Source organism: Nematolebias whitei, chromosome 3 (genome assembly GCF_014905685.2).
Source record: "Nematolebias whitei isolate Nwh7 chromosome 3, NemWhi1, whole genome shotgun sequence".
Classification (NCBI taxonomy): Eukaryota; Metazoa; Chordata; class Actinopteri; order Cyprinodontiformes; family Rivulidae; genus Nematolebias; species Nematolebias whitei.
The window spans coordinates 13844468-13868806 of record NC_056500.1 but is presented as its reverse complement, the minus strand read 5'-3'; the positions used below and the strand labels follow the sequence as shown (position 1 = coordinate 13868806).

Sequence of the window (24339 nt, the reverse complement as noted above, 5' to 3'; positions counted from 1 at the left end):
GACACACACACACACACCGGTACACACACAGCAAAATAAACTACTACTAACTAGTTGTTCTACTTTTATTTCGTGGGGGGACTGAGAATGGAACACCCCCACCATCGCCACGATAAACGAGGGACTACTGTATAAGTATAAATAGATAATGCTAAACTACTTTTTTGCAGTTTCAATAGAGTTTAAACAAAATGTTTCTCATTTAAATACACTCAATCAATCGACATTTTCAAATGCTGACTGAATAATTGTATTGTTGTCAAATTCAACATTTTAATTAGTCAATTTTATCTGGCTGCTTTTGAGTTGCTTAGGATATTTAACTTTCTGGTTTCTTTTGTTTTGTGGTTTTATTTTACCTGTACCAGGTGGACACCATTGCAGCAGATGAGAGTTTCTCTCAGGTGGATTTTGGGGGCAGATTAATGAAGGTGAACACAGAAGTGAGAAGCTTTGGGCCTCTTTCTAAAGGCAGAGGGTTCCACTTGGCTTTCCAGGATCTGGGTGCCTGCATGTCCCTTCTGGCTGTTAGAGTTTTCTACAAGAAATGTCCCATGATCGTGCAAAACTTTGCTTTTTTTCCGGAGGTACGATCCAAAGCTATATTAAACAAAAACATTAATTAGATTTTGTAGCAATATTTTTTTTTTTTTTTACAAATTCCATTTTTGTGCAGACTCTGACAGGAGCTGAGTCCACCTCGTTGGTTATCGCCCGAGGAAGCTGCATCCCGAATGCAGAGGAGGTAGACGTTCCCATAAAGCTCTACTGTAACGGAGATGGAGAATGGATGGTGCCCATCGGCAGCTGCAGCTGCAAGGCAGGCTACGAACCGGACAATAGCAACGTGTGTCGAGGTCAGTTTTCATTTTGAGGACGTTGTATTGCACTAAACAAACTAAAAAGTTAAACCAAAATGCTGCAATGTGTTTTATTTCACCACAGCTCAAGTTGTCTCTGAATATGCTGGTGTAGCAAATTCTTGCACAGCACATCACTTTTTTTAAAGCTAAACTTAATGTGACAGTAAATCAATATTCAGCAAACATATTTCCAATAATCTGCCACAGTGATGACAGAAATCAACATCGCCTAACAGCAAGGGGTGACAAAACAACAAAAGCTGAAAACAACAAAAGAATCTAAAAAATACAACATTTTTTAAATCAAATAAGTACAACATTTTTGTTTAATATGCAATTATAATAAATATGCAATTACTTTTTATTAAAGTTGTGACCTGGACATATATAGTCCAGATCACAACACATATAGTGTGCATGACTTACATCAGGATGTGTTTTGGCCCAATCACACGGTGCTCCATATGTTTATATTTGTCAAAGCACACTTGAATGAATATGGCACAGAAATAGCTCCTCTTCCCTAAATGTTCAAAATATCTGCCCCTCTTTTCCTGTCTTCTATACATTATCTGGCCTCTTTCCCCATTTCCTCTCCAAAATAGTACCCATCATTTCTTATTCTCCCTGGAGAGTCTCATTTATTTTCTGTGTCTGTGCATGTGTGTGCATGTGCATCTGTGTGTGTCTGTCCTTGTCCATGCCACTTTGTAAGGCCCATTTTTCCAATTTATACTACACTGTGAGGACCAACTGCTCCTTATGGGGCCCAAATCCCAGACCTCATAAGAAAAAGTCCCATTGGTTAGGTTTAGGACTAAGGTGTGAGTTGAGGATGTGTTAGGTTTAGGGTTAGGCATGTACTGGTAATGGTTAGGCTTAGGGTAAAGGCCAGGGTTAGGCTATAGAAATGAATGAAAAATGAATGGCAGTCAATGCAAAGCCCCCATAAAGATAGCAAAACAAACCTGTGTGTATCTGTGTGTTTTTGTGTGTGTGTATGTGGTGTGATGTATGTATGTATGTACATATGGTGAAATGATAAGTGAGACTTCTACATCCTATGTTAATTGGTTTAGTGTGTTTCATCCACATTAGTCTGCTGCAAATTAGTCCTGAACTGTCCCAGAAAGAAAGAAAGTCTATAAAGTGTGAGTAAATCTAAAAGTTCTAAGATAAAGCAGATAATAAGCACATACTGACGAACAATGTTCTGTCTGTCTCATTTGTTTGTGTTTTGCACAAACACAATTTCTAATAATTTGTTATGAAAGTTTATTTGCTGTAAATCAGCCATGATTTATGGGAATTATTAACTCTTTACTGTTGGGCTACTTTGATACAGTATAAAGCAACTTGTAATAACCCTTTGTACTCTTAGTCTTTTGGAATCATAAGTTTTGCTGTTAAGAAGGTGTATTGTGTTTAAAAAAAAACACAGTGCTGCTTTGTTTTCTGCTCCCCGTCAGCCATTTTCATTCTGGTCAGGTTTTAAATGTACTTGACATGTTTCCATTCAAATGGTCAAAGTCTTGTAGTAATAGTTGCTTTAAAAATGATGCACATCAGACAGATTTATGTAGAATAAATTACTGCTGGTTATGGTTAAAGTCATGATGGTTTCAGAAGCTTGATAACTAAAAACAAAACTTACTAAGATGACAAAACCAAAAAGTCACAAATTAAGAAAAGAATGACACAATCACTCTGTTTTTAACCAACAAATCTCTAGAGCAATGGCTATTTGTCTTCTTGTTTTTCTGTATTAATTAACTGTTGTCTACCAAAGATGGTCCCCAAGGTAACACTTTTTGCTCCTGTCCAAACTCCCAGTGTTTGATTTCTGAACACGAACATATGGTGGATTTAGTCGGTTCCAACAAGCACGCTGTGCCTTCTCCTGAAAGTAGCCAGTCCATTTTCTACTTGTATAATCCTGATCAGGAAATCATCATGATTCCAAATTGGAATTAGCTTATAAACACATAATCAAGCTATAAATTTATCATTCGTTTCTTTTTAAGATTAATGTTATTGTGTTTCACATTGATAAAATACACAACTCTCAAATATGAAGATTTCTCTTGAGCCACTTTCTTTTTAAACTAAAAAGTCTGTCTTGTTTACTGAAATGGCATGTCTATATACGTCTGCTTGCTTTGTTTTCCTCATATCTTGTCTCTGAAACAGTGCTTTAGTGACTGAATTATTCCTGTCTATTTTGCACGAGCATGCATCATCGTTTTGGTGCGCTCTCTTTGCCAGTCAGCTGTTCATAACTTGGCAGGAAGCTGGGTCCTCTATTGTAACAGATGGTCATCTTTTTCTGTGTTAGTGTGAAGGTTTGAGCACGTCAAGGCACAAAGATGGTGTTCATTTTGAACCAAATCAGCATATTGTCCAAGCCATATAGCGATTCTTGGCACCTGATCAACGTGCTGTGTGCACTCGTGTGTGTAAGTGTGTGTCTGTAACAATTGGAAGTGCTGCCACTGAAACCCAGTCCTCTCCTGCTGTGAACCCGAACAATGCTTCCAGATTTATTTATTTTTTCTAAACCTGCAGGCTTTCATCATACATATTTACACACTCGTATAAGTTTTTAATCATTGATTAGTTTGCCAACTTGAGACAATTGTTCCCCACATGGTCTTTGTAGGTCAGCGCAGCTTGCAAAATGTCACAGAGGCTTTGACTTTTTCCAGTTTTTATTTACATTTCATCTCTCAATGGGTACTCCACTGGTCTGTTTTTGTTACCATTCTTTTTCCCACAATATTGCAGAAATAATCCAGCATTACTAAACATGGCATAACTAGCTTATCAATTATAAGTAATTTTCTTACATTTGTCCCTTCTTCTTAGATAAAAAAAAAAAAATACACCAGCTGAGACACAGCCACAGTTTACACACATATCCTTTGCTTCGAGGTTTACTACTTTGACATCTGTAGACACACAGATAGATAACTGTACAGGGAGGTATCCAGAGATAAATACTTTGTAATAGAAAGATGGAACAAGACCTGTTGCTATGGTGACCCACCCCATGTGTATGAGCAAGGTTGTATAAATGACCTTGACAAGCCAGATGTCTATCTCCTTTTCCCGGTTAGAAAGACAGACTAACAAAGTGTGCCGACACTCCTGTATAAGAAATTAAGGCAGGCGTCCGGATATAAAGGCAGTGAATTAGGCTAAAAAATAAAAAAAAACTGTTTTGAATGTACTAATAAAATATTACATTATTTTAGCATTTTAGTCTCACTTTCAACAATTCAAAAAGATGCATAGCTCAGGAATGTGTTTTGTAAAAACCATCACTGATTGTCACATTTTTTCTTAACAATCAAACTGATAAATCTTTAGGGAACCACGCTTACTAAAAACTAAAACTTTCAATGTCACATATCATATACTTATTGTCCCTGCAAACTTTGGCCCAGCAAAGTTTTTTTGACCATGTGAAGACTTGTCATGCATTGAATTGCAACCTGTAAATTCAAATATCCACAATGAAATTTTAGTTTTACTAAAAAAATGAAGATTAAATATCCCATTTAAGTTTACATCGGTAATTTTCAGTATTACAGTTGTGGTTCGGTTTCATTGCATGAAACAATTGTACAAAACCATTAAGTTATGTGGTTCACTGTGGAGTTTCAAACTAAAGGATTGAAGTTTCATGTTGTCCTTACGCAACAGACTGTGTAAGACACAGGGTCTTCAGGGTAATCTTGGGACAGAAATGGGTAGATTTTTTTCAGGTTATGTGTTCAGATGGATTGTCCCTTTTAGCTTTTCTGTTTAGTGTTGGGTTGCCATTTATGCTCAGGTTGTTGTTAGTGACCCCATAAGTCAGATGTGCTTGATGCATGAAAAGGGTGAAAACACATCATAGTCAGTGAGCTCCTGTAATGTGAAACTGAACGTAAAGTGCTGCAAACAGACAGCAATTCTAAAATTTATTTTACATCAGCATGTTAAAGATTGTTACAAGATTACTTTTAACTGAAGGCCTAGCTAATTTGGTCTCAGTTTACTACTACTGAATACAGATGTTTATGTAACATACACAACATGTAACATACAAACTGAGGAATGGAGAAGAAATGTGCTGGTGCCCATTTTTAAAACAAGGGTGATGTAAAGAGTTGTAGCAACTACAGGGGAATCAAGTTGATGAGTCACACAATGAAGATCTGGGAGAGAATTGTGGAAGCTAGACTTAGATGAGAGGTGGCCATTTGTGAGCAGCAATATGGTGCCATGCCAAGAAAAAAGCACCACAGATGCCATCTTTGATTTGAAGATGCTGATGGAGAAGTGCAGAGAGGGTCAGAAAGAACCCCATTGTGTCTTTGTGGATTTAGACAAAGCATATGACGGAGTGCCGAAGGAGGAGGTGTGGTATTGTATGAGGAAATCTGGAGTTGCAGAAACGTATGTTAGACTGGTACAGGACATGCATGAGGCCAGCAGGACAGTGATGAGAAGTGTTGTAGGAGTGACAGATAGCTTCAAGGTGGAGGTGGGATTGCAATAAGGATCAGCTCTGATCCCCTTCTTATTTGCTCTGGTGATGGACCGACTAACAGATGAGGTCAGGCAGGAATCCCCATGGACTATGATGTTTGCAGATGACATTGTGATCTGTGGTCAGAACGGGGAACAGGTGGAAGAGAACGGTGGAGGTATGCACTTGAAAGAAGAGGAATGAATGCCAGCCATAGTAAGACAGAGTACATGTGTGTGAATGAGAAGGAGGCTGGTGGAACAGTGAAGCTACAAGGAGCAGAGGTCACAAAGGTGCAGGACTTCAAGCACTTGGGGTTCACTGTCCAGGAACATGGGGATTATGGTAAAGAGATACAAAACTGAGTCCAGGCAGGATTGAATGGATGGAGAAAAGTGTCAGGAGTGATTTGCTACAAAAAGGTGTCAGCAAAGGTCAAATGAAACGTTTACAAGACAGTGGTGAGACTAGCTATGTTGTATGGTCTGGACAAAGACAAGGACAAAAAGACAGAAGAAAGAACTGGAAGTGGCAGAAATGAAGATGATGAGGTTCTTCTTAGGAGTGACAAGGATGGATAAGATTAGGAATGAGATCATCAGAGGTACAGCACAGGTTGAACAACTGGAAGATAAAGTTAGAGAGGCCAGACTGAGATGGTTTGGACATGTCTAGAGGAGGGACAGTGGGTATACTGGTAGAAGGATGTTAGAAATGCAGCTGCCAGGGAAAAGACAAAGAGGAAGACCAAAGAAAAGATAAATGGATGCAGTTAGAGAGGACATGGAGGTAGTTGGAGTGAGGACAGAGGATGCAGAGGACAGAGTGAGATGGGGGAGGATGACTCGCTGTGGCGACCCCTGAAGAGGGAAAAGCTGAAATAAGAAGAAGATGCAACATACACAACAAAGTTAACGTTTTTTTTTTATTATTATTATTAACTTGTACAAAGTAGCATAGATGTCTACTGACAGTTTCAATGCTATTTAGGCTTCTTTTTGATGTCTTACATTTAAAGCAAGATTTGCTAATTGTGAAAATAAAAGCTTTATGCTTGTGCCTAATACAGCTACACGAAAGTGAAAGTAAAACTAACATCTTTTAGCTTTTGGTGCTTTGTTATAAACATTAATGCTGTCTTGTTCATTTGATTAAGCTAAATAATGAAAAAACAAGATCAATGAAAAATATATATTGCCACCAATATCTGTATTGTTTCATAAAGCTATGTGAGGAGCACATTGGTGTTTGTAAACCATGTTAGAAGCGTCAAATCAGTGAGAAATAACAGCATGGCGTGTCTGGGGAAGAAACACAAAACTTTATATCACTGCTGAAATACTGTATATATGGCTATTGAGCTGGAATAATAAAATCGTAATCTAATAGTGTTTCTTTCTTGTCAACAATTTTCTGCTTTATTGCTGCTTTTTTCCTTTCTCCTGTTTCCTCAATTTTTGAGATTAGGTTTTATCTTTTTTTTTTTTTACCTTTGTTTTCAGCTGTGCCTCTTCAACATGTAATACTCAGAAAACCGTTTATCTGTCAGCCACCATTTTGACCTCATTAAAGCTCCTCTGTCTGCTACCATAAATCTGCGTGATGTTCAAAATTTGATCCTACAGCATCTAAATGATCATGAGATAAGTATTTATTACAGGAAAGGAAGGAAAATAATTTATTACGATAGTTCAAAATGAAAAACGGAACATAAAAAACCATTCATAGTCTCTCTCCTTTAAGAGTTTCTTTTTTATATTTTACACCTTTCTGTGCCTTCTTTAAACTTGTTTTTTTTTTTTATATATATATATATATATTTCATTGTACGGCTGTTTGTGAGAGAAGAAGCACTTTTGAAATCCCATGTGTGAATTAAAAACTGGCTTCCCTTCTGGGTCACAATATACTTCGACACAATAGATATGTTGCAGTGCAGATGTTCGACTGTCTCACAATGTTTCCTCAGGATCAAACTTAATATTTTTTTTACTTGAATCTAATTTAACTATTTCAGTTCAAGTACAATTTTTATTAGTTGCTATACACAATTTCCGTTTCAGTTTCTTTGTTAAGTAAACACTTCAATCTAGCCCAAAATACGGCTCAAACTTCAAATTATTTTCGGGTTAAAATAGACACATTTTCACGGATATTTTATTTTGTACAGTAAATATGAGGATTTTAGAGAGCCAGTAAAATGACTGAACATCAAGTTTTGCAACATCATGTTCAGGCAGAGGTTGTTATTTAATATGGATGCCAAAAATTAAAAATGTAACAGCATGTTTGCCAGTCCAGCTGGAAAAAAGTGGGATTCTGCATGCATATTAAGCAGTTCTCAAGTAGCAACTGGGAACTTTACCTCACGGTAGAGTCGCTTTGGCACATATATGAACTTTCTGCGCACTTTCCTTGAAAAGACAGACTCTGAGCAAATCCTACCACCTTCAGTTAATGTTTGAGTTTTAATAAGCTAAAAAAAAAAAGAAAGGCCCTTTTACATGCAGTAGGCCTATGTGTAAAATAATGTGCCTCACAATTTATTTTCTACATATTATTGTCTCTACTTAAAGTGTCACCCAAATGTCCACACCAATTCTCACTTCTTTTGCAAAGTTTGTCTCATCCTGGTACACTGCCGGGCATACAATAAAATAACACGCATGCAAACTGCATCATGAGCAAATACTCTAAGCCAAGCTCAAATCCTTGGATAAATTAAAATCGAATAAACTTCCCGGTCAATAGACTAATCGACGTGAGACACAGAAGGCATAATAGTGGAAAATGTGTATTTCATTAACTGTATCACATAACTTGGAAATGGTATTGCTGTCTTTTGAACAAAATCATATCTGTTGAACAGGATCTGAGCCCTGACTTCAGCGTCAAGTGAAGCTCACGTGTTCTGTCTTTTTTTGCTGTATCTAGTTGGCATACATTGTTTGAGAGAAAGTCTCCAGATTATTATGTGACCATTGCTGGGGTTTAAAATTTCCTTGCTCGAGTCTCAGATACTCGCAGTCTTATTGGTTTTTATAAACTGGTTGAAAGGCAGACACGTTATGATAAAATCTCCTTCCATCTGTACATCCGTAAACTTTCTCTTGTCTCACACATAAATTTAGATCCATTCAAGATAATTTAACAAAACTTCATACACACACATGTATCGTCACTAGAATAAGTCTCATGCACTGTCTTACAGTAAAACATTTTCATCACCCCAGCTTCAAGGTCAAGGTCACAAATCAAAGTCAAACTTAAAACAAGGTATTTGCTATTCTGGGCCATTGGTGTATTGCCTTATCCTCCTAGGACCTGGCATCCACATATGTGGGCATTATAGGAATTAATAATGCATGTCATGCAAGAGTTCAGGTCTCAGGAGGGTATAATAGTTTGTGGACGGGCGTATAATTTGCTGTATGCTGTACTTGTGTTTTCTCTCACAATAGTCACACATTCATTACAGTTATAATTCTTTGAGACTTTAATGGGAAATTGACGTATTTTCTTGCACTCAAGTCAAGTTTTAGTCACCAACTCTCCTCTAACTGTTTCAGTCATGTCAGATCTCGCATGTATCAGCTTGTAGAGGCTTCAATCCCCATTTAAAGGCATTCTGATCTCAGATTAATGCCATTTGCTGACCCATCCCATCATACGGTGTTGGTGGTGCGCAGTATCCTAAAATTTCCAACATCTGCCAATGAAATAATGCCAATGGCAAGTGAATAACCAAATTTACTACAGTATCAACACATAACTTTATTTCCAGGTTGTTTGAGATTTTCTTGTGCAACTGAAGCTTTAAGAACAAGAGTATTAAAAAAGGAAAAACATTTGGACTAAACATGGTATGCTGGTGGACACATACAAATGCAAGACAAACCGAGACCTTATTCAGTTATTTTTAAGTATTTCACATCATGTTTGTGCTCAGCGATGTCACCATATTGTTTAAAATTTTATTATTATCAGCTTGAGATTTTCAAAGTTGTCGGTTTTTGGTTGAAATCCATTTTAGACCATTTTTCACAAACTAATGGACCTCTGCCTATCTTTTCTACTCAGATTTATACTCTTTAAATGTTCTACAAATACCAAGTCTTATTACGACTCGTTGCCGCAGTTAACCTATATTGTTGCAAAATGCCCCTTTAGCTGTCAAACCACCTACCTTTACGGTGTTGTCACTGTCCCAACTTTTTTAAATGGGGTGTGGCCATAAAGCTCACAATTACTTATTTTTTTAACTCATAAAGTTTCACTAGGTTGCATTTTAGATACTATACGAGTCTGTGATTTGCAAATCATTGTTTTCTGTTTTTATTTATATTTTACCCAACACTCCAACTTTTTCAGATTTTGCTTTAAAATATACAAATGAACAAGCTTGATGTTGAAGGAAAACAGCATATCCATGTAAGGAAAGCGTGCCTACTTAATAGAAATATGAGTACAGCTCATGGACTGATAGATGGATTTATAAATGATCTAAGATATAGAAGTTAGAGATAAAAATGAAACTAGCCTCCAGTGCAGGTGCCATTAACCCCTGAGTTTCAGTAGTATGAACATGTTTCTGTGCATCTTTTTAGAACAACACAGAGTGTAAAGTACAGATTCTCACTGTCAAGTTGTTTATTTGTTCTCTAAAATCAAGTTTATCAAATGTCCTAGAATCGAGACAAACTAGAAGGACACGGACATGATTGTTTATCCTGTTCAGCAGATAAAATAAAAAAAAATTGGTTTTCCTGTCTCTTTCTTCACAGCTTGTCCTCAGGGCACCTTTAAGTCATCCCAAGGGCCAGGATTATGTCAGCAGTGTCCGCTCAACAGTCGCTCCACCATCGAGGCTGCCACCCTCTGCGGTTGTCGGAACGGATATTACCGCGGGGACATGGACACACCAGAGGACGTGTGCACCAGTGAGTCAACACGCAGAATAAACGCACTGTCCATCTTTTATAAGCCTCAAAATGACCAGCACAGGTGGAAGTTCCCACCAGGGTGACGTATTACAGCAGATCAGAGGCAGACTCTGCTGACAGTCCAAAATTTCATAGTTAAATGAAAATCCAACGACTGCTTTGATTTATCATGCTCTCTCTAAATGTATGCACCTCATTCCAAAACCTACACCACACTCATTTATGTTAGGGGATTTTGGGAGCAGTAAGTATTATTGCCATATTTCCATTTATGTGAATGTGGGTTTAGTTTGTGGAAGAGACTATATTGCAGTGCACCGCAAAGCACCGAGTTAGAAAGAGGCAGCCTCTCGGTTCCTTAGAGAGATGGTAAAAGTAGGTTGAAACATGAATCATTTTGGACTCAAACTACGAAACTGTGTGTACACGATGTGTGCAGAGTATGTAATCAGTCATGAGTGTCTGTGCACATCCCAGTGACCTGAATACAACTTTACGTATTAAAAGACCAAGAATAGCTGCGATTCAGTTGATTTGTACTCTCTGTTTTTTTTTTTTGTTATATTTGTTAAAATAATTTAGGGCATTCTTCCTCAAAATATAAAAGAAGAAATGTTAAAGAAAAAAAACAGCTAAATATTAAATGAAATGCCAGATTTTAAAACAAAGATGTTGAGAAATGATTTGAAAACAACTTTAACCCACTGCTGCTGTGAGGTTATAAATAGATTTAAAAGGAGGAATCAATTTTGACTTTCATCATTCCCATCTGTGCGTGTCTTGCTCATTATTTTTATCGTGGTGGTTCCTTTTAGCCTGTACATTAAAACCAAATGGTCACAACTCGCTCTAACCAACAGGTCAAGACGCTGAAAAGATGCTAAAATATTTAGACAGTTTTGTTGGAATGCAAAACATAGAAAATAATTCAGTGTTTTTTTTTCCTGTGTTATGTAGGTGGGGTTAATTTCATGTCACAGCAGAAATAGCACATAAAAACCTCTCTTCAACACTCGTAGCACACTTTAAAAATGATAGTAAGTGAGCAGCAATCAACATTTCTAGGTAGAACGTGTCATGTGTCGAGCCACTCATCCTACACAGCTCTTTGAATTTAGTGCTTTCAATTCAAGTGCAAAAACTAAATGAACTGGTCCAGGTCCATGGATTGGAAATGAGGTCCAGAGAACCAGACTTAACTTTTTTTTTTTTTTTTTGATTTTGCTACCTGAATTATTGAGCATCAGGATACATTAATTAACTTTATTATTTTGTTTTCAAATGCAAATATTCATAAGCGCCTTGAAACAAGAAAAGTCTAAACTTTAAATGGAGGCTGGACCTTCAGATTGTTTATGTTGAAAAGTCAGATCTAAAATCAGATCAGTTGCAGTTTGTAGATCGTTGTTTGACGGAAACGCATTTCTTTAACGAACCTCCAGGGCTGCAAGGGTACAGACGAGTTTGTACACAATCTGTGTGCTCGTTAATTTGAACTGTATTTTTCGGCACAGGGCAGATTTATTATGCGTAAGAAGAAAAACAAAAAGGCAGGTTGGGTGTATCACTCTTGGGATGTGCTCTTTTTTGCAGAAGCAGCAGCAGCAGCAGGGAGCGTCAAATTGCAACACTCTTTTCCTTAGCAGCTTTGCACCTCAGCGTGTTTGACTCCGACTGTTTGATTTGCATTAATTTATTTAAACAAATAAAAAAAGAATGGTGGAATATTTCTTTAAAGAAATGGCATTAGTGTGTCGCCTGTGTTATTATGAATGCACACCAGAAATGATTATAAAGGTTACTGCTTGGATTTTCACTCCCCCTGTTTGTGCTTTGATTTTTCAGCTTAGCTGCCCTGGTGTGTGGGTTTATGGATTACACACATACATATTCCACAGAGCCATGGCAGTATTTTCTTATGACTGAGATTTAGCATATGCCAAGGTTGAACATCCGTTTCATCTCAGCTGCTCTTGTTTTGTCTGCGTCACACTTGTTGTGATGTGTTTGCACAGTCAAGGAGAAGTGCACCCACAAGGTTTAACCTTGTGAAAAATCCCATTGTGCTTTGAAGACTTACTTTGACACCACGTGAAAAAAGGAGACAAGCAGTGAGAGAAAATCTAGGGGACAGCAACGAGACGATGGTTTCCATGGCTGGCGGTGAGCTTTTAGACCTGTCTGTGTTGGATGAAGCACAAATTCACTTTAATGTAGGGCGGGATTTGTTCTGTATAAATTGCTTTAAACCAAATCAGTAGTAGCATTTTCACTGGTTTCTGTGGAAAAAAGCATCAGTGTGCTCTTTATTTAATATTTAGTGACTAATATTGCTGTATGTAACCGAAGACTGTGTTCCTGAGACCATAAGATTCTCAGTACATGATGGTCCATCCCAGTTGGCTCCAGACTCATATCTGACCTCTTATCTGAGCAAAATTAACAAGTCTCGTGTTTTTAATGACTGAGGTTGAATGTTGTGCAGTTTCGTTCTCGTTTATAGAGTTTTTTTTATGTGTTCACTTGCCTTATCAGTTTTGGATAAACAACATTCTTAACGATGGGAGATCTTGGGTGTTTGTCTTTATTACACTAAATTTGTTTAGCAGTCAAACACTCGTTAGTATCGGGTTTTATAATAAAATAAATATGCCAGATATTTCATGTTTATTTGATTAAAACCTGTATGGTTTTTTTTGTATCTTTAGAGTCCATGTTTTGAGAATTCAACTTTTCGTGTTTTCCCAGCAAATTATCACCACCAACTGTTGACATTACATTTTTAAAATAACCATGTCCTTAATAATTTATCTTATCAATTGCCTTAAATAGCCAAAGCCAAAATAAATGTATCAGTTGCTGCTCCCTTTTGAATTTTACTATTTTAACCCATTTTGTAAAATATATTTCAAGATGCTCTTCAGATGTTATACTGATCTGTAATATTGTTTCTTGAATATTATTTTAAATGCATACTGTATGGCAAAGAAATCCGTAATAATTACTCAAACAATTTGTCCTGAACCCAAGAATAAAACTCAAGCTTGCAAAATGACACCCTAAACTAATATAAAATCTAAATTTGAGCTCTTAGCAGGAATAAATTGATAAAAGAGGCAAATAGTTTTATTGTGTCCTTGCTACACTAATATTTGATTGAACGCCGGCGTTCAGTTGGGACTTGTTTTGAGATTATTAATATCCTAACATGGCTAATTTGCACGGTCAGCAACAGGTGTCAGTAAAAGTCCCTCTCAACTGGAAATTCAGTCTTCATTCTCTTTGTATTTCTTTTCATTCCTTTGCCAGGTGTTCCCTCAGCTCCTCGTAATGTGGTCTCAGTGGTGAACCAGACATCTGTGCTCCTGGAGTGGAACCCACCTCGTGATACCGGGCACCGTGACGACTTGTCTTATAACGTCATCTGCCGCCGATGCCACATCAGTGAGCGGCGGGCATGCCAGCCATGTGATGACAGTGTGGTGTTTACTCCGGGAAAGGAGGCACTAAAGGGAACTAGGGTTGAGATCAGCAAGCTGCGGGCTCACGCATCATACACTTTCGACATCCAGGTTTGTCCCTACTGTTGTTTCTACTGGAAGTGTTGAGACTGCAGGAGGATTGCTGCTGTACTGCTCCAAAAGTTAGCAGATTATATACATATATGATTATAAACGTGAGCATATTTTTCAATGCCTATTTTTCTTTTCCTTTTTAAAGATAACAAAATAGACTTCAGAGTTTCTACAGTTGCAAGCATATACTGTATAGTATACAAACATGGCAATTTAATAAAGTAAAGACAGCAGCAGGGTGAGGAGATGTCACTTTGTCCTTCAGTATTTTAATGGCAGCATAAGTATAGAAGAGTTTAGCAAACCCAAGCCAACCCTAACTATAGGATTTATCAAACATAAAAGTGTTTTATATCTTGTCTTAAAAGTCGAAAGGTTGATAAATGAAAGCTCTGCCTCACATTCTACTTTAAGAAACTCTAGGAACCACAAGTAAACCTGAAGTCTACGACCAAAGTGCTCCGTTAGCAAACTATGGAACAACGTGATCTTTAATATAAGATGGAGTTTGGCTGTTGGGAGCTTTATATGTTAGAAGTAAGAGTGTATATTTTATTTTATTCTGTTACATTTACTAATTGTAAAACAGCCTTGGTGCAGTCAGTTTGTGTTTTAGACGCAAATAGATAGAATTGCTGACGTCCAGGCTTTTATGCAAAATCATGAATTACAGTTCTCATCTCACAAGGTCACGCTGAACTTCACAATGCCAGCATGATGGCAGACCTACTGTCTTCTGCCATGTGGCTGCTTACTATAGCATTTTATAATTTAAACTGAGGTCATATGCATCTGAAGTGTGAAACCTTATAAGAATGCATAAATCAAACTAGATCAAACAAAACTGAATGTACATTGTACCGTAGTTTGTGAATAGTGTGGCCTAAGAATCAATAATTTATGAACTTCTAATTTGAGAGGGAAGGTTTGATAACAATGGCTTAATGGTGGTTAAAACAGTGATCTGCAGGTTTAACTGTTGAATGTGAAACAGTTGGTACTAATTTATATGTATAAAAAATAAATCATGTAGATTTTTTTTTGTTTTTATTCTTGATTTCTCCCCCATTACATTTTTATTTTATTTTATTTTTTCTTCTTTCGCCTGCTCCACAGCTCTGTCTGTAGAGCAGAGAGCTGCTATCTAGGGTGCCCGGAGGAGCAGATGGTGGGGGTTGAGTGCCTTGCTCAAGGACCCAGAGTGGGGCAAATGAGGGTAGAGGCAGGTGTGGGTGCTTCACCTATCCCACCCACATTTTGATGTTGTCGGTAACGGAAGTTGACCCAGCGATCTTTCGATCAGAGGCCCATCTTGTCTAACCTCCATGCCACCACTCCCTTGTCCCCCCATTAAAAAAAATAAATAAATAAAAAAGCACCAATGAAAATCAAAGCATTCATTAAATTAGTATAAAGAATACATTTGAAAGCAAATCAGGTGCCAATTTAGGCATAATTCATTAATGTTCCCACTATTTTAATAGTTTAAGTAGCAGATTTAACGCACCAGGACATGGTGAGACATAAAATTAATTAGGAAAAAAATAAACAAATTGGAGCCTGAAGTAAATCATCATAAATTAAGATCTTAATTTGCCCTGACTAAACCATTTGCATCCGTGTCAAAATGATTTAGTGAGCTTCTGCTAAACAAAATCAGTGGTTTTTAAAAATTAAATCCCAATACAAGTTCTTTTGCGTTTGCGATACGACACAAAATCTGAGAATTTGAATTTTAGTGATAGATTGTGTAGCTTTTGTACTCACAGTTAAAAATAAAACAGTATTGTTGTTTTGAATACATGCACATTAAATCTTATGATCATAATGCGGACCAGCTGTCCATTACTCTTTATACTCTACAGGCGGTCAACGGAGTGTCCAATAATAGTCCTTATCCCGCCCAGCAGCTGTCAATCAACATTACAACCAATCAAGCAGGTGAGTTGAAAGTGCGAACACCATTGTTGTTGGTGTGTGTGTTTGTCAGTGTGTAAGCATATCCTGGGGGGCCGTGGATTATATGTGGGAGGGATGGCTGGAAAGATAAAGGAAATTGAGCTACAGCCTTTTAATTCAAAAAACATGTTGGAGGCTTGTCTTCTCTCCTTTCCCCCTCCACCCCTTCCTTGGTCTTTCCTACACATACAGCTTTAATCCTCTTCTCACTTTTCCCCTCAGTCCTCCTTTTTTCAGCTGTATCTACCCCCCCCCCCCACCACCACCACTTTGCCTGCCTTCTATCTCCCCTTCAGCCTGCTGCTGTATAATTCCTAGAGACCATAAAAGTAACCGAGTTATTACTCCATCAATACTTTATGGAGACAGGCACAAGTGATACTTCCACTTCTACCCAAATTTGAGTTTAAACGCTGCTTTTCTTTGATGGAAAGCGCATCGTTTACTTCATCTACTGCAGCCCGGCTCATTCCTAATCGAAACATGATTCGTTGCCACCGTGCCACTCTCCGAGCAGATTTGTTACCGCTGTCATTTGCACACCATTTTTCTCCCCGAGATCTTCTAAGGCTCAACAAAAACTGAATTATTATCAAGATGACTACACTGGGAGGATTTTGAAAATATGCAAAGAAAATTTGACTCTATATTATTGCAATATGAAACTCACTGTGCGCGCAGAGAACTGTGTAAAATGCAAATTGTAGAAGTTCTCAAATTACTTGGAGTTTTCAGGTGACAGCTCATTCATCCTGTCAAAGTTAAGAGCTGTGATGCTTCTTGATTTATCACAGAACTTACTGAGCATCTTAAAGTGATGATCTGTCACAGTCATCAATAGTTTGTGAGAATATGTCTGTCTTGTGTCATTTCTTTAGATCCTTGTGTTTATGTACTTGAGTTTCCTGCCTTCCAGTGTTTCTTCCTTCATGTTGCCAGCTCCTGCTTCATCTGCTCCCAATCCCAATCACCCCAGGTGTTCATCATTATGTCTCGTTAGTTTCCCTTTAAGTTCTGCATCTTTGTGTTTCTTTGTTGTTCGTGTATTGTGCTTCCCAGAGCCGTCATGCTCCGTCTTCCTCCGTCTTCCTCCGTCTTCCTCCGTCTTCCTCCGTCTTCCTCCGTCTTCCTCCGTCTTCCTCCGTCTTCCTCCGTCTTCCTCCGTCTTCCTCCGTGTCTCCCAGCTCATGTGATTTTGTGTTTTGCTGCCACAACAGCCCTTTTGTTTCTTTGAATAAATAGTTATTCATCATTTTATTCCCGATTTCCCCATGTCTGGCTGCACCCTGGGTTCGATCCGCCACAGATCATGATATATTTTTATTTAACCTTTATTTAACCTGGCAAATCCCACTGAGATCACAGATCTCTTTTGCAAGGGAGGCCTGGGCCTGAAGGCAGCCTAACATGCATGTTTTTGGTCTGTGGGAGGAAACTGGAGTACCTGGAGAAAACCCACGCAAACATGAGAAGAACATGCAAACTCCACACAGAAAGACCACAGGTCCAACTGAGGGTTGAACCCAAGATCTTTTTGCTGTGAGGCAACAGTGCTAACCACTGAGCCATCGTGCTGCCAACATATAGTTAGTACCTTATTGACCGTGACATCAGTCATAGAGCATGGAGTATGAAGAAAGAGGCAAAAGTCTTTATCTAGGCTAGGCTAATCCCATTGGTCAAATGTGATCCCCTTTTTAAAAAAACTCTTACAGCACAAACATTTACACAGGAACATGGACATTGTAAGGTTTAGAAAAAAGGCAACAAACTATACAATGTTTGTCATGCAAAAATATAGAAGTTAATTTTAGATCAGATTTTACCCAAATACGTTGTTATTGAGAGATTTGTTTCATCAACGAGCAGCACGGTGGCTCAACTGGTAGAGCTGTTGCCTCTCCACGAGAAGGTCACTGGATCAAATCCCAGCCCTTTTTGGGTGGAGTTTGCATGTTCTCTCTGTGCATGCGTGGGGGTTTCTCTGATACTCGGGTTTCCTCCCACAGACCAAAAACATGCACGTTAGGCTGATTGGTAACTCTGAATTGTCCCTATATGTGAGTGAGAGAGTGAATGGTTGTTTGTCTCTATGTGTCTCTGTGATGGACTGGAGACCTGTCCAGGGTCCTCTCACACAGTGACTGCTGGATATGGACACCAGTGACCATCGTGACCTGAAAAGGAAGACTCTGGAAAAGATAATGGATAGATGGATGGATGTTTTATCAGCCTGTAAAAAGGGGGGTGGGGTATTGAAGTATCCATTAGCTTTGCTTATTTTAAAACTTTGGCCTCTTTCCTTTCCTTTCCTCCTGATATCACAGCTGATAAGGTGCTAACTATTGATAACTATCTGACAGAACGTTACTTAAAACATGACCAGACCATCTCTTTACTATCCTGATCACTTAACTGTGCAAGATGTTTTTGGTGTGTTTAGGAAAATTTACTCTCAAACATCTTCCCCTTAAAAACTCTGAAACAATTCCAGCTATATTTTAATGTTTTTTCTTCTTTTAAACTTGTAATTTTAATTTAAACTAATGTAGCGTATTTTTGCCTTAATTTCTTTGACTTTCTAACTCATTTAAATGGAACAAATAGGATGAAAACCTTTCTATCAAATAATCCCAAAGCGAAAACCTTAAAATAGATTGCAACTAATACGTTATGGTTCTTTAAATTATAGGGGAAAATGCTTCCTGGAGACTTGGCAGGATCAGCAACTTGTTTCCACAAGTTTTTAAAGAAGAAATATTTTTCTCCTTTTAAATATGTTTGTCAATTTGTGATCATTTTCAATGTGATGCTGAATAATCCTTGTCCATCTTTAAGTTGTAAAAACAACTGTTTGTGTGTGTATTTTTTTTAAAGCTCCCTCGGTAGTTCCCATAATGCACCAAGTAAGCTCAACAAGCCGTAGCTTCTCGTTGTCATGGCCACCGCCCGAACAGCCCAACGGGATCATCCTTGACTACGAGATTAGATACTACGACAAGGTAGAGTGAAATGAAAAAAAAAAACAACGTCTCTGTGTGTTTGTGCGTTTTTGGTTACGGTCATGGCCAGTAATCTGTGGAGAGTCGATAAAAGAGGAAAATCAATACGAAGTGCATTAAAGCCCTCTAATTATCTGTTGCTGAGGACTAGCAACAGTTTCACTTCTCTATGAATACCTTTGCTCATTAAAATTGGGAATGAAACTGAAAACAGTGCTGTGGTTAAAATCAGTTTTATTTATTTCTTCTGTGATATCTTGACTAATCTAATGCAGCTGCCAGTTGTAACACGTTTAAAAGTCCAGAAGAAGAAAATCGTTTAGCATTCGTGAAGTGCAGCTTTTAATATTGATCTACTGTTTGCTGAGTTAGTGGTTTCCTGGATTAATCTCTTTTATAAAAGTTGACATTTATCAGAGACTGAGGCGAGTAGTTGTTTTATCATTCACACAGAGGGAAATATCACCGTACATGGGAGCGCCAAATGCCTTTGTTGTTTTTAATTACCGGTCTTTGCATAAAACTAATCTAACCCAAGAATAATTATCTTGCTTTAAAGAATAAAAAAAGTTGTTTTTTGTTTAAAAATATGTATTTAAATCAACAGTAAATTGAACAAAAAATATTAATTGGGGAAACATTCCACAGTAATAATAATAAATATTAATATGAAAATATGTAACTATATCAATCTGACAAAACCATCATAGTCTGAGGTAAAAAAATATATATAAAATTAAAAAAAAAAGCTTTTCAAAATTTGAATGCACAATACTGTATCCCCTTTCAAGCATTAAGGAATTATAATTGCATAAAGCAATGCATATACAAAATTAAGTGTTCATAGTTAAATTATGAGTTTTGGACTAAGATAGTCTTAAATTAGGAAATGATGGAGTTGCATCCATTTTGTTCAAACCTTGAAAATAAAGTTATGTGCATATGTGTATTTTATGTGACATCCCAAGCTGTCACACTCAAAAGTATGTCTTAGGAATGACTGTCAGCTACTCCCACACCAAACGTTACCTCAATATTTGTCAAATTGACTAAGTTATAGAGATTCTTTGTCGTTGTCTGTGAAAGCCATCTGGAAATTGAATCTTGAACTGACTCCAGATATGTTGATGTCCCTCCAATAATTACTTTCTTTGTTTTATTATAATCCATGCAGTGGTTCATGAGATGTTTTGGTGACAGACACAGGACATAACATTAACATTGTACACCTTCTCTTTTCAATGGCAGGCGAAAGTATTATTTAAAATATCAGACTATTGAGATACATTAAATACGTATTGCGATACATTAAATGTTTTAAAATGCAAAAAAAAAAGAAGAATCATGTTGAAAGATATAGTAATTACATTATTTTAAGCATAAAATCAAACAAAGTTAAATATAAATATTTTCTATAATAGGTGCATGTAGATTATTGTTTCAGTACCTGACAGTTCAGTGTGAAGCCATTTAGAATGAGCACTTTTACTTATTCTTACCAAAATAATAATAATAATAATAATAATAATAAATGCCCATGGTCCAAAGTGTTCATTCATCCACAGTATGATTCAGTCGTATTACAGTATGACTCACCGATGATTTCTCAATAATGTTTGCTGTGTTTTTGTACTATTTGTCATCAACAAGTAGTCCCTGTGACTTAACATGTCCACTGTTTTACTGGCTGATAAGAATAATTACTGCTGTTCTGTGGGTGACAGACATGACATGATAATCAATTAGGACCGCCTGTAGGCAGAAGCCCGTCAACATGTTTGTGATTTGTTCACTTGATGTATTTTCTTTCACAGTGGTGGTAAACATCCTTTCATACATGTATCATCTTTTTACATTATTATCTTTTAATATGTCAAGATGGATCTAGGAGCAAATGCATATTTCTTGGAGCCTGTAGCTGCACTGACAGCAGGGTTTACAGAGATCGAGAGCTTCTCTTTTATCAACAAAAATAAGCAAACATTCATAAATAACTGTGCCATATTAGCAACTAAGACTGTCTCTCCAGCTTTAAAAAAGGATTTAAAGTATGCTGATTCTCTTTTTTTATTAACTGTAAAGATATATTGTAAGATGGTTTGCATAAATGTTAAATTACAAAAAGCAGTAAAATCTGTCAAGTCACTAAAATAGTCTAACTGGTCAAAACTAAAACTGATGCTATGTTGGTCACTTGGATACAGCTTGAACAAAAAAAGAGTAGTCTCCGATCTTGTCCCAGTTCAACTATTAAATGTTTTAATTACATACATCCAATAAGGCAATAGCTCATGTTGTCATTTTATACAATATAACCATCTACATTTGTGAGACTTTTGCATAATGTAAGTTTTTATTTAATTTTATTTTAAGGCAAGTATTGCGATGCAGCTTATGGACAGCAGCTAACAATATTGGCCTTTTTTCTTTGCTGAGGGAGATTGTCTACAAGATATATCTCCTCTGCTCACTGTGCTGATGTGGCCTTCGGGTCTCTCTGTGGACCCTGTTATATGCCAAAAGTCAGCAAAGACCTCTGCTATTAAACAGATTCCTTTATCCATGAAGGACACCATCTTTTCTCTCAGGGAGCCTCTAGCCTGAAAATCAAACTTCTCTTCAGGAAAAGAACATTTGATTCTGAGGATTTCTCTCTGTTTATCTTTAACCTAAATTGCAGATGATTAGAAGGTGCATTAGTAATAGAAAACTACTCACAGAAGTGTCCCTATAGATGTCCTTCAGTCAACTTCTGGAAGTTTTATCCATTGTATTTATTAATTTACAATAACTGCAGGTGTCCACATTCTGCATCCGTACCGTTTCTTCCCCGAGGCTAGGTCAAACTAGCCCAGATGTCACTCTCCCTATCACTGTCTGCCAGCTCCTCCTGGGGGATCTGAGATGTTTGTAAACCACATTAGATATGGAATTCATCCAGCTTGCGCTGGGTCTACCCCAAGGTTTCTCTAGCTTGCGAACATTTGCAGAAATTTTCCAAAGACACACACAGAAGGAATTCATATCTATAGTCTCCTCAGATGACTATAGATAATATAATGCCACGCCTGTGGTCATCAACAGTGAGGTTGTCGAGGTGGTGCATCAATTTAAATATCTGGGAATTGTCCTCAATGACAAACTGACATTTAACCCCCATGTGAATTCACTTTGTACAAAGGCCCATCAGAGAATCTATTTTTATCAGAAGCTCCATGGTTTAAATGTTGATTCTACTTTTGAGAATGTTTTATTGAGTCTCTTAACTGTCACTTTCATCTGTTGGTTCGGACTTTTGACATAAAAAAAACAGGAACAAACTCTCGGGGATTGTCAGGGTGTGCAGCAAAATTGCTGGCATAGCCCTACAGAACCTCACTGACCTACACAAGGCGAGGTCAGTGAACAAGGTCAGGCTGGTTCTGGCAGATCCTGATCATCCACTCCATGGTGAGTTCAGGTTGTTTCCATCTGGACGCGAGTATTTGCTTCCCAGATGTAGGATGAACAGACTGAAAAAAATCATTCTCTGTAGCAATCAGGTTTCTCAGTGAACAGTGATGATTTCTATTCTTTTTATATACAGTTATTTTAATGTCTTAATGTCTTGTCTAGTATGGATGTTTTTTGTGCCTACTGAGTGTGAAACAAATTGCCCCTAGAGTATAATAAAGATTCTTGGACTTGAACTTTAACAGATATCTGAGCTTCTTCCTCTATTTCAAAGGTTAACCTAGATCTCCTTGAATAACTTAGCTTGATTTTCCTTTTGGTTGTCACATCATAGTTTTCATCACAAAAACTTTGCTATACTTGAAGTTTAGAATGTATATGAAAATGTTTAGTTTCCAGGAATTTCACATTTTCATTTTCAGTGATTATCAGTGCAGCTTAGAGGCAGGGAAGCCGACTCGGGACCCGAAAGTCCCAGGTTCGATCCCCAGTCATTGCACATCTTGTGGTGTCTCTGAGCAAGACACCCTATCCCCAATTGCTCCCCGGGCGCTTTCAATGTCTGCCCACTGCTCCACCTGGGGGTGGATGGGCTAAATGCAGAGAGCCAATTTTGCCATTGTATGGGAACATACTTTGATGACAATACATAACACATTATTATTATTATTATTATTATTATTATTATTATTATTGATACATCCATGGTCACACTTCAAACAATAAATGTGAAAACTCGGACCTTAAAGAAACAAAAGATGTACTCTCTACTGCAAAGAAGACCCGTTTTCATTCAAACAAGATGTTTGCTTAGAACAGTCACAAGGTTGTGTAGCAATGACTATTTATGAATCACATTAGAGCTAGCTTACTTGTTTTCTTCAATGTCTCCACAGCATTTGGTCCCGTTGCAGAGTGCGGGGTTCACTTTTTTAGTATGTTTGACATAGGAACTTTTTTTTGTTAATCAAGGCAAGTACAAATCATAGCATGCAAGCCCTGTTTTTCAACCACTAAATGCTGCTAAAATTATTTTACAATAAAACTTTGCAATGAGGCTGCATGGCTGCACAGTTGGTAGAGCTTCTGGGCTCTCAGCGAGCAGGGCGCCCCGGTTCAAATCCCGGCTGGAGGCCCTTCTGGGTGGAGTTTGAATGTTCTCTCTGTGCATGTGTGGGTTTTCCCCAGGTACTCCGTTTTCCTCCCACAGACCAAAAACTTGCATGTTAGGCTGATTGGTAACTCTAAATTGTCTCTAGGTGTGAGTGAGAGTGATAATGGTCGTTTGTCTCCATGTGTCCCTGTGATGGACTGGAAACCTGTCCAGGGTGTCCCCTGCCTCTCGCACAGTGATGGCTGGACATGGGCACCAGTGATTCCTGCGACCCACAAAGGAAGAAGCAGATAAAGATAATGGATGAATGGATGGAACTTGCAATGAACTTTGTAAATCGGTTAGGTTGAAACTTTGCCATTGCTCAATCAATGGTCCTCTTGTTTGCAATGTCTCCTAGCAGCTACCGTTGGCTGTTCATTTTCTTCCTCTTCTGGGTAAAATGTGTACAGATGTATGTTATTTTTCCCTTAACTTCATAAGTGATGAAATACTTCTGAACATGGGTCTTTAAATGCAGAAGACGTCCTGTCGTGTCTTGGTTGTCTCGTTCTTATCTCTGTTATGTGCACAACATAAACTTTCCGAGTTATTTTTACCCTTCAGAGTTCTGTCATTTGGGTTCCTCAACTTAACATTTTTAACATTAAATAGTAATCAATTTTTGACATTTTAAATCTATTCAGAATCATTCATGTCTGCATTGGATTGGAAAACAAATTACAGCCCTGAGCCTCAAATCTTAACGCAAGAAAATTTGAGACCCTCCTGTCCCAGCGATGTTTGAAGCAAATTACATTTTTAGTTCCAAAGGACTTAAGATCATTCCTGATGTGTGTTGACCCAATAAAACTGAACTTCCACCTTCTTTCAAAAGCCATTTATGATAATGTGTCTGAACATGTTAAAATGCA

At 37.7% G+C, this 24339-nt stretch overlaps 1 protein-coding gene across 1 annotated transcript in view; it reads left to right on the top strand.

The window, feature by feature from the left end:
• LOC119430583 (ephrin type-B receptor 1) overlaps positions 1 to 24339 on the top strand; it is a 100245-nt gene that overhangs the window by 39035 nt on the left and 36871 nt on the right. The window contains exons 4-9 of the mRNA XM_037698015.1: positions 369 to 587; positions 677 to 857; positions 10164 to 10319; positions 13632 to 13894; positions 15763 to 15838; positions 18734 to 18858. Coding sequence (XP_037553943.1) covers positions 369 to 587; positions 677 to 857; positions 10164 to 10319; positions 13632 to 13894; positions 15763 to 15838; positions 18734 to 18858 — 1020 coding nt within the window. The remainder of the gene's footprint in view (positions 1 to 368; positions 588 to 676; positions 858 to 10163; positions 10320 to 13631; positions 13895 to 15762; positions 15839 to 18733; positions 18859 to 24339) is intronic.